Below are 19,751 nucleotides of genomic sequence, written 5' to 3' on the forward strand. Positions count from 1 at the left end.
CCAATTTGCAAACTTAAATTAGGGATTTAGGCACTCAGAGGGATAGACTTCAAGCCCTAAAGGAGTTCAAGGTTCCAAGTCTCTTGCTCTTCCCCTTGAAGGGAGAGAGTAGTGCTGAAATGAATCTGCAAGGAGGCCAGTCCAGTTTATTATAAAGTTCAGTACACAAACACAGAAAAGATCCTTGGCATTGGTTAGTCTTGGGGACAGTGTGAGCCAGACCCTGTACCTGTTTCCTTGGTGTCCAGAGGAGGACTGGCAGAGCCAGAGGCTGGAGGAGAGAGGTTCTGGTCCCAGGCATGCCTTGGGTCAGGGTCAGAGACTTTCTGTTACTCATGCAATGAAGAGCCATTTGTGGCGCTTTAGCAAGGCAGTAACGTCATGGTGAGGGCCTTTTAGGAAGTAAATCAGCCAGGTATGATGGTGCATGATCTCAGCACTTGGGAGGCAGAGGCAGGTGGAGCTCTGAGTTCCAGGCTAGCCTAGGCTACTTAGTGAGTCCCTGTCTCGATGACTAGCACCCTAGAGGGAAGTGACTGTAGCATCCGTGCAAGACTCACAGTGGATATTTGCTTTGTGCTTCCAGGCCTTGGGGGAAACTTCTGGGCAGGTGGTAAAATCTAATAGCAGTGGGAGAATAGAACTAGCCACTGATAATCAGTCACCACTTTAAGATCCCAGCACTCGGGAGGCAGAGCCACGTGGATCGCTGTGAGTTCGAGGCCAGCCTGGTCTACAAAGCAAGTCCAGGACAGCCAAGGCTACACAGAGAAACCCTGTCTCAAAATAAACAAACAAAACAAAAACAGCCTGGTACTTCCTGTGCCTTTGGGCTCCTGCCTGGCAGATCAGATGGAAGGGCTAAGCTCAACTCTAATGTGGACTCTGAATAGGGAAGGAAAAGACTTGGAAATGGCATCTATTGAGCCAGACCCTTTGCCAGAGCTTGTACGCACAGGAAAGTTCTGCTCAATCCACGCATTTACTGTGAGGGGACGGAGGTGAAGGGGAAGTTGGGCTGAGAACAGGACCCCCCCACCCTCCATGGCTAGGAGCTGATGGATCTGGGATTCGATTCCAAGTTGTCGGACTCTGATTGATGCCTGCACAGCTGCACGGGGCATGGCCTTCAGATGAGCTTCTCAGTGGAGAGACGGTTAGAGCTGGGGAGTGGTCACCCTGGACGTCTAACTGAACGTCGTTACCCTAGGGCTGCGTTAGTCATTCATAAAAATATAGCTTTAATTTTTATCAGGGTTCGGTGGAGCAATGGAAGACCCTCTTCCCTACTCTTGCACTGCTTGTTTGAGTGCTTTGGGAGAGAAAGAAATGCCATTCTTTTTTTTTTTCTGGGTTGATAAAGGGGAGGAGGACACACAGGTAAGTGAAAGCACCACAGAGACTGCAGGATACCGCAAATGTAGTAACTACGTTAGTATTTCTGTCTGATAACTGGGGTAACCTCTGCTGTAAGGTACTTCCTCTTCTGCTCCTTTGCGCTGATGTTTTGTCTTTTCTCTTCTCTTCCCCCTCAGCGTCTCTGCCCTTCCTCATCATCGAGACAAGCACCATTAAGCCTTACCGTCGAGGGTTTTACTGCAATGACGAGAGCATCAAGTACCCCCTGAAAGTCAGTGAGACTATAAACGATGCTGTGCTCTGCGCGGTGGGGATTGTCATCGCCATCCTGGCGGTAAGTGCCCTGCCACTGTCATGCTGATCCGACTTCCTCCTGCACGCTATACAGCATAGCCAGCGAATGCTCGCAACCAGCCGAAAGACACTGCCACCAAAGAGAGCTACGTTCAGAATTATTTTGTCTTTTGCAGTTAAACTACTCTTTTTCTTTCTTTTCTTCTTCTTTTTTTTTTTTTTCAGTTAAGCTATTTCTAAAAGCCAACATTTACTGAAGGGTAAACATTAAAACATTTAGAAACACCTTCCTATACTATTTTATGTGCACTGTCCGCTGGGCGTGGTGGTGCGCGCCTTTAATCCCAGCACTCGGGAGGCAGAGGCAGGTGGATCGCTGTGAGTTTGAGGCCAGCCTGGTCTACAAAGTGAGAGTCTAGGGCAGCCAAGGCAACAGAGAAACTCTGTCTCGAAAAACCAAACCAAACCAAACCAAACCAACCAACCAAACAAACAAAAAACTCCCCAAAACAAAAAAACAAACATGCACTGTCTTCGGAACAATCTAATGGATTTAAATATTATTTTTGTTTTCATACTTATCTAATGTCCATAGAGTAAGAGTTAATAAGTTATAGAGTTGAGCTCAGAACCAAGACATCTCTTACACTAGGGTCTCATCTCTGAGCGGCTGTAAGGCTGAGTCCTGTCTCTGTCAGCTAGTCAGGGTGTTTTCTGTGGTCTTGTTCGCCTTTGCTGGGCTGCAGTAGTGGTGACTATGTCCTTGCAGTTTTCCAGCCCTACTGTTTAGGTTTCCTGCCCCATGGCTGTGGTGGTAAGATAAATAGAACGTGGAATTCAGAGCACTTGACCCAGACCCCACCCACTACCAGCAAGCCTTGTGTCTTAAAGACTCAGGAGGGGTGGGGCTGGGTGTGGGGGATGCAGCACTTGGGAGTTAGAGGCAGGCCTGAGCTCTGTGAGTTCGAGGCCATCCTGGTGTACAAATCGAATCCAGGACAGCCAAGGCTACACAGACAAACCCTGTCTCAAAAAACGAACAAACAAAACCAAGGACGGGTGCGTTTCTTCATTTTCACTTTAAAGTATAAAAGCTCATGAGGGTCTTAGAGTGTCTATTGCTGGGCTAAACACTGTGACCAAAAGCAGCTTCAGGAGGAAAGGGTTGATTTCCGTTCACAGTTCCAGGTAGCAGTCCCACACTGAAGGAAGTCAGGGCAGAAACCTGCAGGCAGAAGCCGTGGAGGAGTGTTACCTGCTGGGCATGCTTTCTTATAACACCCAGGACCACTGGCCCAGGGGTGGCACTGACCGCAGTGAGCGGAGCCCCCCTCTTACACACATCATTAATCAGGAAAATACTCCACAGGCATGCCCGTCTTCTCAGTAGCAGTTTCCTTTTCCCAAATGACTCTAGCTTGTGTCAAGTTAACACACAGCCAGCAGTGCAATGAATAGTAAAATACTCTGCAAACTCTTTTTGTTGTTGTTTGGTTTGGTCTTTTTTAAAATATTTATTTATTATTATGTATACAGTGTCCTGCCTGCATGTACACCTTCACTCCAGATGTGGATGCCATGTCTCATTATAGATGGTTGTGAGCCACCAGGTGGTTGCTGGGAATTGAACTCAGGACCTTTGGAAGAGCGGCCAATGCTCTTAAACTTTGAGCCATCTCTTCAGCCCCAATTTTGCAAAGTCTTTTTGGGGGGGTGTGGTTCAAGACGGGGTTTCTCTATGCTATCATGGCTATCCTGGACTTGCTTTGTAGACCAGGCTGGCCTCGAACTCACAGGGATCCACCCTCTCTGCCTCCCGAGTGCTGGGATTAAAGGCATGTGCTGCCAGTTACTGGAATGTAAAAGTCCAGCCTGATGCGTGTTTCCCTTAAAGGATGGAGCCCTCATGAACAGCACTGCGGAAATGTGCCACACATGGGCTGTGACAAGGTCCAGATGTCTTTTGAGCAGTACAGCTTGTGGGAACTTGGGTGTGGTCCACCTGGGCCTTAGCAGCTTTTAGCATGCCCATTGGAAACAGGAGACAGGGAGGGGGCATTCTTTGAAAGCCAGTGGTATGGTTTGTGAGGTTTACATGTTTACAGCTGTCTACTCCTCCAGCGTTTTCTGCATTTGTACTCTGCCCTTGAACTCTGGCCATGTGGGTGACAAGGAGAGGCAACACACCCGTAGGACCCATACATCCTGGAGGTATTTGGATTGCTCTGCTGTGGAGCTCAACTTCAAGACGGAGCTTTGTGCTGCCGCCCCATTCTGCGGATGGAAAACCTATAGCCCAGAGGGGTTTGATAAAAGACAAAACCTACAGCTAGTAAAACCTGGGGTTCAAGCCTAAGCCTGGCTGGTTTCAAAGTCCCTTTCTCATCTTTCACACACACACACACACACACACACACACACACATTCAAGATTAACCTTTGCTGACAAACTGCTCCGGGGCATAGGCAGTTAGCTTTATCTGGCCTGGTCTGGCTTGTGGCAGGTAAGCTGCTGGTAACACAAGTTTTTCTTGTGACTTGCTACGCTAGGTCTAAACCCTGAGACCACCTCCTCCCCCTCTCCCCCGCCCTTTTTGTTTGTTTGTTTGTTTTTTGTTTTCTAACAACAGAAGCCAGACACACAATCAGAGATTTGAATTTGGGCAATGGGAGGGGGAGCATGGAGTGTTCTTTCTAATCTCTGAAAGGAAAACAGTCCGTCCGGCAGCAGTGGCAGCTTGGGAAGGTGCACCCAGGACCTCCGTTCAAACGCTGAAAAATGAAAGGTCCAATTTACTATTGCTCCAAATTGATGACTGTGGGAACGAGCTCCCCAGGAACAGTAGCTTTTTTCTGAAAAGGGCATTTGTTGTGGAAGGCAGATAATTATAGGGTATCTCTTGCCGAGGTTTGAACAGGTGTTCCTGACAGCAAAGGATTAGCTAATTGAACGCTTTAAGAGCGCACATTATAATCTAGGAGTCTTGTGATAAGAACAGATCCAGGACAGGGACATCACATGCTGTTCAGGTGCTCTACCAGGTGTTATTCCCAGCATGCCACTGGGGGGTGGGGTGGGGTAGGGGGGGTGACATGGCATGGCTCGCAGGCACATAGTAGTAGAAAGTGAATTAGACACCTTTCCTAATGTGAATCGAGTGAAAGATTGGTGTCCATAAAACTCAGTTTCTTCATCTATACAATTAAAGCAGCGTTCACAGTCCCTCAAGAGGATTGCCATTAGAGGCAAGCACGGTGGCCCTACAGTCATTCTGTAAAGTTTGCTCGATAAAGTGGGCACAGTTTTGTACATAGGCACAGCCCTTGGTTTCTCCCAGGCCCCAGGATGGACAAAGGAAGTGTTAAAGTGGATTCTCTAAGCTGGGCATGGTGGCGCTCGCCTTTAATCCCAGAACATGGTTGGCAGAGGCAGGCAGATCTCTGTGGGTTTGAGGCCAGCCTGTTCTACAAAGCGAGTCCAGGACAGCCAGGGTGACACAGAGGAAACCCTGCCGAAAGAAAGAAAGAAAGAAAGAAAGAAAGAAAGAAAGAAAGAAAGAAAGAAAAAAGCGACTTCTCTGGGGCCTCTTTTCTCCTTCCTGACTTTCTTTTCCCAGGCAAAAGGCCTGATCAGCCACTCTGCTCCCCGCTGCATGCCTCCTCCTGAGATTCCAACAGTCCTAGCTCCTGTTCACACCTGCTCTTGGTGCTTATGGCCCTGTCCTGTCACCAGTGTCACATTGATGGCTTCCCTGGTTGTCCAGGTTTCCCTGAAACAGTCCTGTGCAGGACCCTTCAATATAGGGTAGGCAGCCATGTCGGTACAATAGGTTTCACTAAAGGCATTCTGTAGTTCACAGAGACACCAGGCAAGATGCCCCGCACACAGCAGGGTCGGTGAGATGACTCAGCAGACACAAGGGCTTGGTGTGCGTTTCATTCCTGGAACCTACCTAAAGATGGGAGGAGAGAGTGAACCCCCAAAAGTTTTCCTTCAGCCTGACCTCCACATGGTCAATATGGCACGTGTGCCTCCCACCCCCGCCCCACTCCCGTTGTCAATAGTAAAAAAATAAAATAAAATAAAATCTAGGGGGAAAGTACACAGCAATTACTGCTGTCCTAGTCAAGTGCTACTGTGTGTCAGAGAAACATGGAAACTGTGTTGATCAATTTCACCCTCAAGGAAACACCAAGATGGTTCTTCTCATCTGAGCTCCTCAGCTGTGGGGCAGGCTGCAAGTTAATTGAGCCTGATGAGCCTCGGTAGAGTCATCTAAGTGGATAGAGTATGTAAGTATACATGTTTGCTAAAGTTTTGAAATGAGATCAGCATACACACACACACACACACACACACACAGAGAGGGAGGGGGGACTCTCAATGCAGGTAGAGTAAAGTTTACCCAATAAATGTTAGCTGTCTATATTACAAATGAGAACACAGCCAGGCATGGTGGCACACACCTTTAATCCCAGCACTCAGGGAGGCAGAGGCAGGCGGATTGCTGTGAGTTCAAGGCCAGCCTGGTCTACAAAGGGAGTCCAGGACAGCCAAGGCTAGCAGAGAGAGACCTTGTCTTGGTAGAAAAAGAACAAAATAAATAAATAAATAAATAAATAAATAAATAAATAAATAAAATAAAGAAAGAAAGAAAAAAGAAAAGAAAAAAGAAAAGAAAAGGAGAAAAAGAAACAAACAAATGAGGACACAGTGACAGGACTTAGCCAAGACTATATATATGTCTAATTAAAATGGAGGCTGGAAAGGAATCCCCACATTCAACCGTGGCTCTGCCACTCTTTTCACGTCATTAATTATTAGACCCTAGGTCTCCCGCTTCGCTTCTTATGCCTCTTTGCAGTAAGACTTCCGCCTCCTGCTCCAACTGCCAGTGCGGTTCAGCCAGAGGCACAGGTGACATGTGTGCTCCTCTCACCTAGTGAGGTCTCCTAGCCTGCTTGCTTTCCATAATGCCAAGAGTGCAGTGAAGACCTCAGAGGCAGATGAGTGCTTCACTTCGGTATGCACAGCTCTGGAAAAGCTATCCAAGCGAGGGCCCACAGGAGCGGGACACACTGCCCACCCTCCCCGCCTGACTGACTGCTCCGTGAGCTTGGCTGCCTTCGCCCAGAATCAGGCTTCTGACCAGAGAGCCTGAGGCGCAGTCAGGCAAGGGAGCAGGTTGCAGAACTGGAAATCTAATCAACTTGCTACTTACTGCCCCTGGACCTTCTGCGCAACGGCAGGTTTGCAGCAAACAGTGAGAGGGAAAAAAGCCTTGACTGACTTGGATGCTTTTTACCCAGTTTGCCCAATCACCGCAGCAAAGGGACGGAGTGATGGTGGAAGAGATCAGGAAGGTCTCGAGGTGCAAATCATCAGGGGCTATCGAGAAAGCAGACACCTTTCTGAGGCAGCAGCTATGGAAAAAATCTCATCATTTTGACCTCTTTTTCAGCCGTGTCTCAGGCTCTGGAATTATACCATAATAAGAATTCCTTCCAGGTCCACACAGCGTGGTCCCTCCCCTGCCTTGAAAAGGCTTAATGACTCTAGCAGCAGCCAGGGTAGGAGCAACCAATAAAATCCCACGTCTTCTCTAGCTTTCCTTCGGTGGTGCCTTGCATTGCCTCATCAGAAATATAATGGGCAAAGGTCTTAATATAGCCCTTAAGTGCTCTTTATTCTGTTCAGTAAACACGGGCTCAAGGCTTGCCAAGTTCAGACCCCAAGACGGATTCACATAGATTTTTTTTTTTAAATCTAGGAACTGATGTGTGGGTATATCATAGGTCAGTCTCCCTCTGTACTGGCCCATAAGCACGCTGCTTCCTCTTGAAGATCCAAAAATATTCCTACTAAAGAAACTCGGACTCTGGCACCATCTGACTGTAAAGGTGCGATGATCAGTCACTAAGTCCCTAGGCTTATTTCAGCCTTTAAATCAAGGGCTCTTCCATGTGTGACCGGGTGAGATCCATGCTTCCTTTTCTGAGGTGACGCCTTGTTTGTGGAGCAGCTTTTCTGTGCATACTCGCTTACTGGCCCCTGGCCATCCTTCTGGAAGAACGAATGTTAACAGCTGAGTCAACTGAGGCGCAGGGATAATCAGAGACTTTCATATATAACTGGCAAAGTCGGAGCAACAGCCTTGATTGTACAGCCAAGGCTTTTAAGGTCAGAACACCTCCCTTGCTCTCTGCAGGCTGCCTCTCCCCTTCCCCAGCTGTTTTGCAGGCCTCTAAAGTACCAGGTGTGGGCCACAGGGCGGTGAGATGCCCACTGTTTCATGGCACAGCCAGCAAGTGCCCCATCTCAAACTAGCCTTCACTATTCATTGCCTCGTCGTAGGGTTTCTGTCTAGATTTGGTCCCTCCGCCAGATGACAGGTAGCTGGGAGACAGAGGCCAGGTCTTCTCCTCTGATGGGACACAATAGGCACTGAGTAAACACCAAGCAGGCATCTCCAAGAATTCTTTTGACTAATCCCCCCCCATTACCCCCCACCCCCCGACCCCCGTTCCAAAACTCCCTGGGAACTCTGACCCTGCCTCCCTGTAGCCCTATAGTTACAGTGTGATTTCTCTTGTCTGTTTACAAGTTTGTGTCCTATTAGCTGCGAGGGGTGGGGATTGATCCAGTATAGACTAATATTGTTAGTTCAAGATGCAGCCTATGGTACTTGATATTATATAAGTGTATGAAAAATCACCAAGGATGCTTTTAATCATGGGCAGAAAATCAAAAGCCGCGGGCCAGAGATGCCAGAGGAACTTGGTTGTTTCCCCTAGCGTCTTAAAAACGCTCTGTGTGCAACACAGGGGCATGCTCTGCGCCACATGCAAATTTCTTATTGGAGAGACAAGAAGAAGAGCTTAATACCTCAGGACTTGTTTATTCAGGATCAAGCTTCAGTTGGCCCACATCTGGACTTCATTAGTTTCCCACCCCCATCTCCCTTTATCTGTGAGAGTTCTGCCAAGAAAACAAGGTTCCCCAACATTGCTCCTCATTAAAGCTTAGGTTGAGTTTTGAACTGAGGGGAAAAAAAAAAAAGAGGTGAAGCTGTGCTGGCCCAGCAGTGAGTTAGTGGGGGACCCAGTCCCCCAGTTTACAATCCCCTCCATCTGTGCAATTATCAAGACCACCGACAGAGAGAGGCCACATTAATCCTTCAGCTATGCTGTCCCCTGATCAGATGGCTGCAGAGTTCTTCAGAGACCCTCTTGTCCCTGGGGGCTGGTGGGAGGGGGCATCTATTTGTGATTTAACAAACATGGGCACTTACTGGCTCTGTCTAGGGTTTCCTTTGGTCTCTTTCCACCGTCTACACTCACTCTGCTGCCTGGAAAGAAATGAAGCTGGCAGCAGCTCCTTTCTAGTTATGCACAGACCTTGAGGGGTTCAGGACTATTTGAAAACAGTATCTAATCTGAAGGTGACAATAATCTGTTTTAAGCAACAGTGCTTATGAGTCTGAGGGATAGAGTCCGTGTGTGTTAGCGTGTAGTGGGAACGGAGAGTCAGATCCTTTTATGAGCTATCTGAGGGCTAGGTAGAGGGTTCTTTGCCTTTCTTTAGTCAGCTATGAAAGGTTTTAAGTTTTGGTCTTGGCAAGCTATGTGTATGAAGCCAAAATCTTGAGACCACCAGGCACGTGACCACTGGTGGCAGGTTAAGTGCAAGGTCCTAGACTCAATCCCCAGTATTGGAGAGGAAGAGGAGGAAGAGGCGGAGGACTATAATGACCACCACCTCCTGTGTGGCAGGTGGGTCCTTTGTCATACCATATAGTCATTGTGGTAGACACTGTGGCCCATAAGATGCGGTTTAAGGGGGGATGCAAGGCGAGTACTAAACCAGCTGTGGTATTAATGCTTAAGGAGGGAAAAAGAATTAGAGAGAGAGAAAAAAAAATCAAAGTAGTGGGTCCTCGGGATGAAAGCACTTTAGTGACGATGGATGTCAACATTTCCTTTTTTCTTGGTACTGAGAAATAAACTCAGAAAATTTTATTATTCTCTCTTGCTTCAAGGTCACCAAATGTAGACGGTGTGAGGTGTAGAGTCCCTGGGAGTTCGGGGAAAGAGGACTTGGGGGTATTTTCACACACAAAGTGTTAATCATAGTTTCTAATGAGCACATGTCTTATCTAATGACCAGAAAACTCAAGCTGCTGAGACTAGCACCACCCTCGTGTTTGTGGCTGAGGAGGAGCCAGGTTTAGCATGCCTAGTTACTCCAGGTGCAGAGGTGAAAAAGCTTGCACTTGGTGCCAAGACCAGCGGCACCTGAGCTCTTTCTTTGAAGGGGAAGGATGGGATTTTTCATCAGAGATCTTGACTTGCAGGGAGAAGGGAATTTCTGTAACAATGCAGGAGATTTTGCAACTCGAGTGCACTTGCAGGAACTGCAGAGCAGACCTGTTTGTCTGGAGAAACAGGCACAAGGGCGCTGGCAAAGTTCAGGTTCAAAGAAGACTTGGGCAAGATTGTCAAGGTCTCTGACTCTCAGGAATTTTCACAGGCAAAAAAATTAATTGCTAGAGATTGGAAAGAATATTGTTGGAAATTAGCTTGGGTCACTTTTTTCTATCCATGGTAAGAATGAAACCTGGGCCATTGTGGCGACAATACAAGAGGAGCAGGGGGTGGGGCGTGGGGCGGAAGATGATGCCAGGGACGTTGTAATAGCATGATAAATAAAAGTTGATGGCAGTGGGATAAGAGAAAGGGAGGAGTCTTAAGATTCTCGATCTTGCCCAGGTGTGGTGCGCACGTCTTTAATCCCAGCACTTGGGAGGCAGAGGCAGGTGGATCACTGTGAGTTTGAAGCCAGCCTGGTTACAAAGTGAGTCCAGAATAGTCAAGACTACACAGAGAAACCCTGTCTCAGAAAACCACACACACACACACACACACACACACACACACACACACACACACATACACACACACACACACACACACACAAGATTCTGGATCTTTGTTGTTAGGTTTAGGGATACAGAAAACAGGGGTGAGGTGACGGTGGTACAGGATAGAGCTGGGTTTAACCTTAAACTTGGTTAGAGTTTGGCATGAGTTTGTGTCCTTTGACCTGCTGGCGTGAGTTTGTGTCCTCTTGGATGGATTAGCAGGAGACGGGAATAGGATGGAGCTGGGAGGCCTTTAGGAGAGATCACCTTCACAGAGCTGTTGAAGCAGCTAATGTCACAGCAGAGAGCTGGGGCTACAACTCTACTGAAGACTCAAATCTACTGAGTAGAAGCCAGATGCAGAAACACTGGAAACAGAGGAAGGAGCTTAGAAATAGGAGGAAATGCACAGTGGTACACTATTAAGGAAACCTGACAAATCCAACATGAAAAGGGAGGGCGAAGCTGGCAGTGCACAGCACTTTAGAGAGAGCGGCCAGGAGACTCCTGCATGGACTGGCAAACTGTCTCTTCAAGGAAGTCTTTGCTGTGAGATCCTGCCATTTGGGGAAACTAATGGCACTTCAAACTGTGGACTTCGTAGCCAGGCGTGTTGGCACAGGCCTTTAATCCCAGTACTCAGGGAGGCAGAGGCAGGTGGATCTCTGTAGGTTTGAGGCCAGCCTGGTCTACAAAGCAAGTCCAAGACAGCCAAGGCTAACACAGAAACCCTGTCTCAAAAATCAAAACCAGACCATAACAAAACAAAACAAAAAACCCATCGTTAATCATATAGTGACCCACAGGGTTCTGTGAGAGACAGAAAAGGTGGAGGGAAAAGTGCTTTGTAAGGTGTAAAATGCTGTGGAAATACTATTACAACAGAGCAGAATACAGTTGGCCCTTCAGAGTCACTGGGGCAAGAGCTCTCAGTTTCTAGAGAAGGAATTGTTAGGTAGGATATACTGTGTAAAAATATTGCTTTTCTTGGGGGTGATTTATAAATAGAACAAAATGTTTAAAATAACACCGAGCAGCTGAGAGGGATGGGGGTGGGGTCCTTTCGCAATGGGTTTCATTTCTTCTGTTTTGTTGATGCTGAAACCAGCAGCATCCTAACACACATATTTTCTGCTCCTGCCCTGGCAGGTAATGGCTCTCACGTCCAGTTTGAAACATTCTTTTCCAAGGCATTCTTGGAAATAAATAGTGCTTTGATTCCTCCTCCCACACACACACACAACCCCTCCTAATCATGTAAGAAGGAGGAGGAAAACCCAAAGCCAAAATGAACCTTTGGATGTGCCAGGCATTTGACATGTCGCCTATTGAATTCCCCACCAGGCCCGCCAGGTGGATGTTGTGAATGCTATTTTCTAGAAGGGGACACCTGAGCCCAGACAGGTGAAGTCATCTGGCTGAGAGCTAATAGATGGGATCAGACTGAGCCTTACAGCGCTCCCAGGTTGGTGCCCCTTTCTCAGCACCATGTCCCGTCTCTTCCCACAAAGGCTGGCCCAATGTCCCTCTCCCAGTTCCCCTCCAGAACAGTTAATATCTGTAAAGATGCGGATAGCTGAGCCCTTTGTCACCACGAAAGGCAGGAAGAGGCTCTCTCATAGTTGGAGACAATTTCCCAACCGCTGGCTTGCTGGCCAGGACCTGGTCCCTTTCTGTCCCCTTGGAGCTTAATTGCTTTGCTTTCCTCTCTGAGTTTCCAGAGTCTGCGCCAAGTGCCTTAAAAGGCAGGTAGGGGAGAGTCCTCTGCCGGCCTGGCAGCCAGCCATCACCCCCAGATCTGCCACTCCACGCTTCAGAGAGAGATCCACATACAAGGCGTTTTTTTTTTCCCCCTCCAAAGTGAATTTTACATATCAGAACCTTGCTGACTGAGGCAGGAATGAAGGCCCTCGGGGGGTGGGGGACCAAGGCTTGGGGCGGGGGTGCTCATTTTATGACCCAGAAATGAAAACACTGTGAATAATGAATAAAGTCCGAAAGCTGTAAATCTGAAACTCCAGAGTAGGCGGGTAGCATGTCAGGGAGCCGCTGCCCTCCCCCCACCCCCCACCCCCCACCCCCATCTCTCTCATGCAGAGGTGCAGCCCAAGTTTCATTAAATAGCCTTTAAGGGTTAGGATTACAAGAAGCTAAGTCCCCCTGGTTCATAATGATGATTTATGGCCGTGTTGTCGACTCCTCGACCCTTCTGTACGAGGGGATGAAGAAAATACATAATTTGCTGCTCATTAACTGTACAATCTGTCAGGGCGGCTCCAGAAGCCATGTGGTCCCGGGGCCTTGTGTCTGCTAAGCCGGCTTCAGCTGGGCTGTCCTGAAGACACACAGCTGACTGATCCTCCACCTTAGAGATTGGTTTCCATAACCGTAAACAGGGTAGCCTGCCCGGTGTTGGAACTGAAAGCCAGTGAGTGGACTTCATCCCTCGGCCATTTCCCAGACCCCATCGTTCAGAGCCCCAGAATCCCTGTCTGTCCAATGGGCTTGCTGTGTGGACAGAGTTGTGGAGCAAATGTGAGGAACTAAGAACTGGCTGTTGTTCGTCGTCAGGAGTTCTGGATAGCACACACTCTTTCTCTCTCAATCTTCCCTCACTCTCAGGATTGTCACTCATAGCTCTCTGAGCTGGCCGCACCAGAGGAGTTTCAGAATGCTGGGAGGTTAAGGCTAAAGAAAGTCCGAGAATTGTAATAAAACCCTTTCTCCCTAAGGTGTTCTAAACAGAAGTGATTCTTGCCGAAGTTTGATAAGACCAGGTAAAAGATGCTAATTTACAGTCAAAACCTCACCTGTTCTTCCTCACCACAAGCAGAAAAATCACACCCAATGTTGTCTGAGCCAGGATTTCTTTGTCTAAATCAGTGGCCTGATCTTGGAAAAACCCCGAAGCAATCCAAGAGGCAGGCATTGTGTGGTGTGGCACTTGGATCTGTGCCTTGTTTATAGGTGTTTTTCACAAGTAACCTCCCTCTACTGTTGTCTGTGACCTGTTGCCTCTGCTTGCTTAGAAGCTAGCTCAGAAGCTTGAGAGTAAATGTCATTGCTATTATGGGGTAATAAAGCATGACATCTTGCAAATAGAGATGCTGCCCTTTTCCAAATTAGCCCGGTGAGTGAGGATCCAACCATGGCCATCCCCCTGCATGTAAACACACCTGAGTGTGCTGTAGAAAGAAAGAGTCAGAAGGAGTCAGCAAGCGAGATTGTGCTAATGGACATCTGGAACACCTTAGCCCGGGAAGGAAGATTCCATAGGGTAAACGTGTGAACAGGTTGGAAGAGGGAAGCGGATCAAGATTGGAAGGGAGGGGGCTGGAGAGATGGCTCAGGAGATAAGAACACTGTCTACTCTTCCAGAGGTCCTGAGTTCAATTCCCAGCAACCACATGGTGGCTCACAACCATCTATACTGGAATCTGATCTCCTTTTCTGGCCTGCAGATATATATGTAGATAGAGCACTCATACATAAGATAAATAAATAAAATCTTAAAAAAAAAGAATGGAAGGGAAGAGCCTTAGACAGAGAGTGAGTATGTACGCCTGGGTCCACTCTTTGGGCCCCAGTCTCTTCAGCATAGAACTTTGCTTGCCTTCCTTTGGGGCTTGTCGTGCCGCTCAGACTGAGTCTCTGTGGCAAGTTATCAGAAGGACCTTGGTGACGATCAGGGGACAGTTCCAGTTGCGCATCTCCAAGGATTGACTCCTCCCCTGACATTCGTCTGTTCCCTCAGCGACCGGTTCCGATCACCTATGAGGAGTTAAACATTAGTTCTGCTCTGTCAGGGACTCGCTGGGCAAGGACGCTGACTGGGCCCACCTTTGACCATCCCGGTCCTATAGAATGAAGCTGAACGTGATTGGGGAAAATGCCACACTTAACGAGTACAGCACATTTGTCAAGCAGGGCTCTCGTGTCAGCATTGTTCCCCACTCCGGCACCTGCTTGTCCCTGGGCCCAGCTGGTGTGTTTATCATACCACCTCCTTCCCCCACACTTTGGGGCCTTTGAGGACCTGGATTGGACTCATGCCTTGAGTCCAATTCTTCAAAAGAATAGCGGAACGGCTGCAGAGCAGTGCCCCAGATGTGCCAATCTATTGCTTCCCCTGCGGTTGTGAACATATCTTCTCACTGAAAGGACAAGTGTGGTTCAGCATCCGTCGTGGGAGGAAGTGTGAAGGGGACTTTTGTGGTGAGTGATGAGCTGACCATCGCTGCCTCTGGCCTTGTAGCCAGGAAGTGGCCACAGCTGTGCTGTGGAGTTAAGATGAGGCTGCGTGGTTGTGCATCACCCAAGGTAGTTTGGTCCAGTGACAAAGAGGCACTATCCACACGTGCATCACCAAAGGCAATCTGGTCTAGTGACAAAAAGACGCTGTCCACAGTCACCTTACAGAGCGACAGCTGGCCCATGCTTCCTGGAAAGCTGGGCAGTTTCAGCAGTGGAGGGATAGTTTGTTGTAGGGAGACCGATGCATCCAGCCTCATTCTCGGACTTTCAAACCTAAGGATTAGACACAGCCTGACTGAGAAATTCAGACACCCAAAGGCAATATATTATATGTTTCTTAGCTTTTATTTCAATGTTATTTTGTTTATGTTTGTTTTTTGGGACAGAGTCCAAGACTGGTCTTGAACCCTTGACCTTACCTCCTTTGCCTCCCAGTGCTGGGGACTCTAGGTATGGTGCCGCTGTGCCTAGGCTAGACCAGTGTTTTGTTTTTTATCATTCTATGTATGGAAAAGAAAAAACAGGGCTAGAGATGTAACTCAGTGTGGGGCCTTAGGTTCAGCCCTCAGTATAGAATATTAAATAATCAATGATAAATAAAAAAGGCTCTCTTTCCATGACTGAGCACATTTCCCGTCCCGTCAATGTTATCTCTCATATAAAGTGCCTCTGCAAAGGCGAGCAGCCTCCATTTATGGGGAAGGATTGACTGACTGGGGTATTGACTGTGGCCGCATATGCCCATGAGTGCTCGCACCGAGGCAGGACCCTCACCAGAGTCAGCCTGGTAGAACTTATCTTTCACCACACTCCATGACACCTTCACTACCCTTCCGCAGGGTCTCCTGACATGGAACCACCCTTACCTTAATCACTGACGTCTGTATCTTTGGTTTTTCTGGAGCTGAGTCCTTTTTTGATGTACATCTATCCACATATTACTGGTCTCGTACACATGTATATACATATATTTATCACTTGGTGGGCTTTAGTGTTGTTCTGGAGGTACTATGGCAATGTAAGAATCCTTTTAAAGAAGAAAATGAGCTGGGAGTGGTGGCACACGCCTGTAATCGCAACACCCGAGGCAGAGGGAGGTGGATCACTGTGGGTTCGCACCAGGCCAGCCTGGTCTACAAATCAAATCCAGGACAGCCAATACGACACAGAGAGACCCTGTCTTGAAAAAGCCCAAATAAATAAATATATAAATAAATAAATAAAATGACAGCCATGTTTGCATTTTGATTGTTTTCTCTTGTGCTTATTTAAATATTCATACTTTAAATAGAAAATTGGGATTCTTTTTTTTTTTTAGATTGCACCTGTTAGTTAATTATTGAATAGATTCATGTATATGTATGTATGTTATGTGTATGTATATTATATACATAAGCTTCGGGAGGCTTTATTATCTGACTTTTTTTTTTTTTTAACTTATGTGTGGTCTATGGCATCAGCTTGGAGGGTAGCTCAGCCCTCCCTAACTCCCTTCTCCGTTTCATTTCAGATCATCACAGGGGAGTTCTACCGGATCTATTACCTCAAGGAGAAGTCCCGATCCACCATTCAGAACCCTTACGTGGCCGCTCTCTATAAGCAAGTGGGCTGCTTCCTCTTTGGCTGTGCCATCAGCCAGTCCTTCACAGACATCGCCAAAGTGTCCATCGGTCGCCTGAGGCCTCACTTCCTGAGCGTCTGTGACCCTGATTTCAGTCAGATCAATTGCTCCGAGGGCTACATCCATAACTACAGGTGCAGAGGAGAAGAGAGCAAAGTACAGGAGGCCAGGTAGGACACCACCACCACACAGACAACAGCACGCACCTCGACACAGTGCACTCCGGAGGATGCCCACTGAACACCCTTGGGGCCGGGCCCTGGTTTAGACGAGGGGAGAAGGCACAGTACCCACTCTTGAAGAACTCCTAGCCAAATGATTGCGCCAGATGTGTAAATTAGTCACTATGTTATAGCAATGGCAAACCCATTCATTCATTCATTCATTCTCTTGTTTATTTATGTGCGCCTCCTGCATTCCAGGCATGTATCCAAAACACTAGGGAGGATGCAAAAAAAAAAAAATGAACAAGATTCAGTGTCTGCTGTCAAGGTCACAGTCTAGGAAGGGAAGACAGACGAGCGAACGCTGGGGGCGTGAGTGCACGTGAATGCGGTCCTTTCATGGCCCTTTCTTCTTCTTGCAGGAAGTCCTTCTTCTCAGGCCACGCCTCCTTCTCCATGTTCACGATGCTGTATCTGGTGGTAAGTTTCTGTCCTCTAACAGAGGCAGAGCGCGGCACTTGCTTCTTACCCCTTAGCATCACTGAGGACAGAGTTCATGTGGAGTCTTTAGGGGTGAAAAGGGATGAGCCGAGGACATTAGGTCTCATCGGAGCCCGACACTAACTTAGCAGAACTCCCACTACTTTCTAGGCTTTTTCCGTTTCGCAGAAAACAATACTGTTCACCCTGCTGCGAGGTAGGGACCGAAGTCAGAGTGGGAGAAGGTATTTGTGCAGTAGTTTATAGTACAAGCGCTGCTTTCTGGACAGCGGACTCCTTTAGTCTAGAGTAGCCTAATGTTACAGATGATACTCGGTAATGGGAAAAAGCTATTATCGACCCAGTGAATCCAAGTGAATTGTCAAGTTTACAAAAGCAGGCGCCAGTGTCCTTCACACGCAAGGCTTCTGATCCGGTTCCTCGCATTGTTCACTCTGCCTTTGTTTTCACACTATATTGTATGAATATTATATTCATGTATATGTATGTGTATAATATACATAAGCTTCGGGAGGCTTTATTATCTGACTTTTTTTTTAAACTTATCTATACGTGAGGGGGCACGCACATGCCATGGCATGCCTGTGCAGGTCAGAGTCAGTTCTCTCTTCCACTCTCAGCTGGCTTCCAGGAACTGAGCTCAGGGCATCAGATTTGCTTGCATTGTCAAGTAGCAAGCGCCTTTACCCTCTGAGCCATCTCACTGCCCTTTATTATCTCAGCTTGCTGAGACAGTAGTTTGGGTTCCACCAAGTGTGTCAATGTCCAGACGGACACGTGTGAAGGGCAAAATACATATTCTTATTTCCTGGATCCAGAGAGGGCAAGAAGCGTATCTGAGTTCATTGGCCTTGGGGGTGGGGGTGGGGATGGGACTTGGATTTGCGTTGCCCTGTCCTGCCTGGCTTCCTCAGACATGCTCGGACAGTGCAGTGCAGGTGGACAGCTTTCCTCCACTCTAGCTGCCCCAGGCAGACAACAGGCTGCTTGGCTTTCCGGTGTCAGCTAAACCTGATCTTCCCCGCCTTTCCTCGCTCGCTCCTTCTTGACTGAGCTGCCGAGCCACAGCACTTCCTGCCTTCAGCTGCTCCAGTGGAGCTCAGAGGGAGAAGGTGCAAGGAGGCCAGTCAGAGCTCTGAGGAGTGCAAGCTGTTTGGGAAAAAGAACATTTTGATTTCCACGTATTTTAAAAACATAATTAAGAATTGGGGGGAAAAACCCAACAACAACAGAGTTTGGTTTGTTTTGCTTTCCCCACCCCGCCTCCCCTTTCCAAGTTCAGAGGCCTCTGGCTTTCCAGTTACCCAGGGTGCAGTGCTAAAAGGTAGGCCCCTACCTATAAAAAACATTCCGTTTGGGCCTTATTTAGCCATGAACAGCACTCCCCTCCGTTCTTCACTTGCTTGTTTTTGTTTTGCTCTTAAAAAGGATAATTTAGCAGATATTTAGGTTTCTGTTCCATGTGTGTATTTTACCAGGGCTGGAAGCAATTTTACAAATGTAATTTCAGTATTTTGTAAAAATGCTTAGGAGAGTTGATTGTGTCCATTTGCCCCCACTCCCCCCCCCCCCCGCCCCCGCCCGCCCTTGTCCCTTCATTTTATTCCAAGAGAAAAATACGGAATTCTTTTGAAGCCAGTCCTGAGAGGGATGTCCTTTGCAGCTGCCCAGAAGGTGTATGCTGACATGTTTGGGGTGCAGGTTGGGGGTTCCTGCTGTGTGCCAGGCCCTGTGTCTACAAACACAATGAAACATTTGCTTCTTTTGTAGCTTATGGGCTTGGCTTTGATTATCTTGTTTGTGGAAACAGACTTGAATCTGAGAGGTTAATAACAACAATGTACAGCCAGTAAAATACAGAAATGGCACTTGAAGGGTGGTCTTCTCCAGGGCCACTCTCGCCTCTTCTCCACTGTGTTGGCTACAAAAGTTGAAAAACAAACCTTTCCAAAAAACAAAGCACAAAACATGCAAGCTCTTGACCTAATTTCAATCCCACCTGTAGGAGGTGTTCCCACACTCTTCCCTGGCCTTGGCTCTCTCCACTCCGTGGCCCCTCGCTAGCTGTGGCACTGAGGGAAGTCTGTGCAAAGGATGACCGAGTGGGCGAGGAATGGTAGTGCCTTCATATTGCTGAAGAAAGAAAGGAGAGAAACTGAAAAAGAGAGATGGAGTGGGGATTGATGCTAAGCCCTTGTCTCCTGGTATATCCCCATCGACACACACAGACACACACAGACATACAGACACACACAGACACACACATACACACACACACACACACACACACACAGGCATGCATGCCCACACCATACTGCACCTGATTACATACACACCATAGGATCTTAGGAGCTTGTGCAAGAATGCACAGTCAGTGGTCTTTCCTTGAAGACACCCACACAAACAGATCCATCCCACACAGCTCTCTCCCCGCCCCCTCCCCCCAAGGTCACGTGCCTTAAAACAACCTCAGAAGCAAAAGGCTTTAAACGAGGACCAGTGCGTTTTCCAGAACTTGGTTGTGTGTGATATTTCACAGAAATCTCAGTCTTCCTGTATCCCACGTGCCATGCAAAGCTTTTCTTTTCCCTAGAAAGGGTGGAAATCTGGTGATTAGTCAGACAAGCTCTTCAGCTCT

General features: G+C 47.8%; 1 protein-coding gene across 1 annotated transcript in view; it reads left to right on the forward strand.

Annotated features, from left to right (window-relative positions):
- Nucleotides 1-19,751, forward strand: part of PLPP3 (phospholipid phosphatase 3) — an 81,174-nt gene that overhangs the window by 38,322 nt on the left and 23,101 nt on the right. The window contains exons 2-4 of the mRNA XM_084785557.1: nt 1,536-1,693; nt 16,338-16,618; nt 17,035-17,092. Coding sequence (XP_084641683.1) covers nt 1,536-1,693; nt 16,338-16,618; nt 17,035-17,092 — 497 coding nt within the window. The remainder of the gene's footprint in view (nt 1-1,535; nt 1,694-16,337; nt 16,619-17,034; nt 17,093-19,751) is intronic.

Source organism: Acomys minous, assembly GCF_964271855.1.
Source record: "Acomys minous genome assembly, chromosome: 6".
In the NCBI taxonomy this organism is placed as follows: Eukaryota; Metazoa; Chordata; class Mammalia; order Rodentia; family Muridae; genus Acomys; species Acomys minous.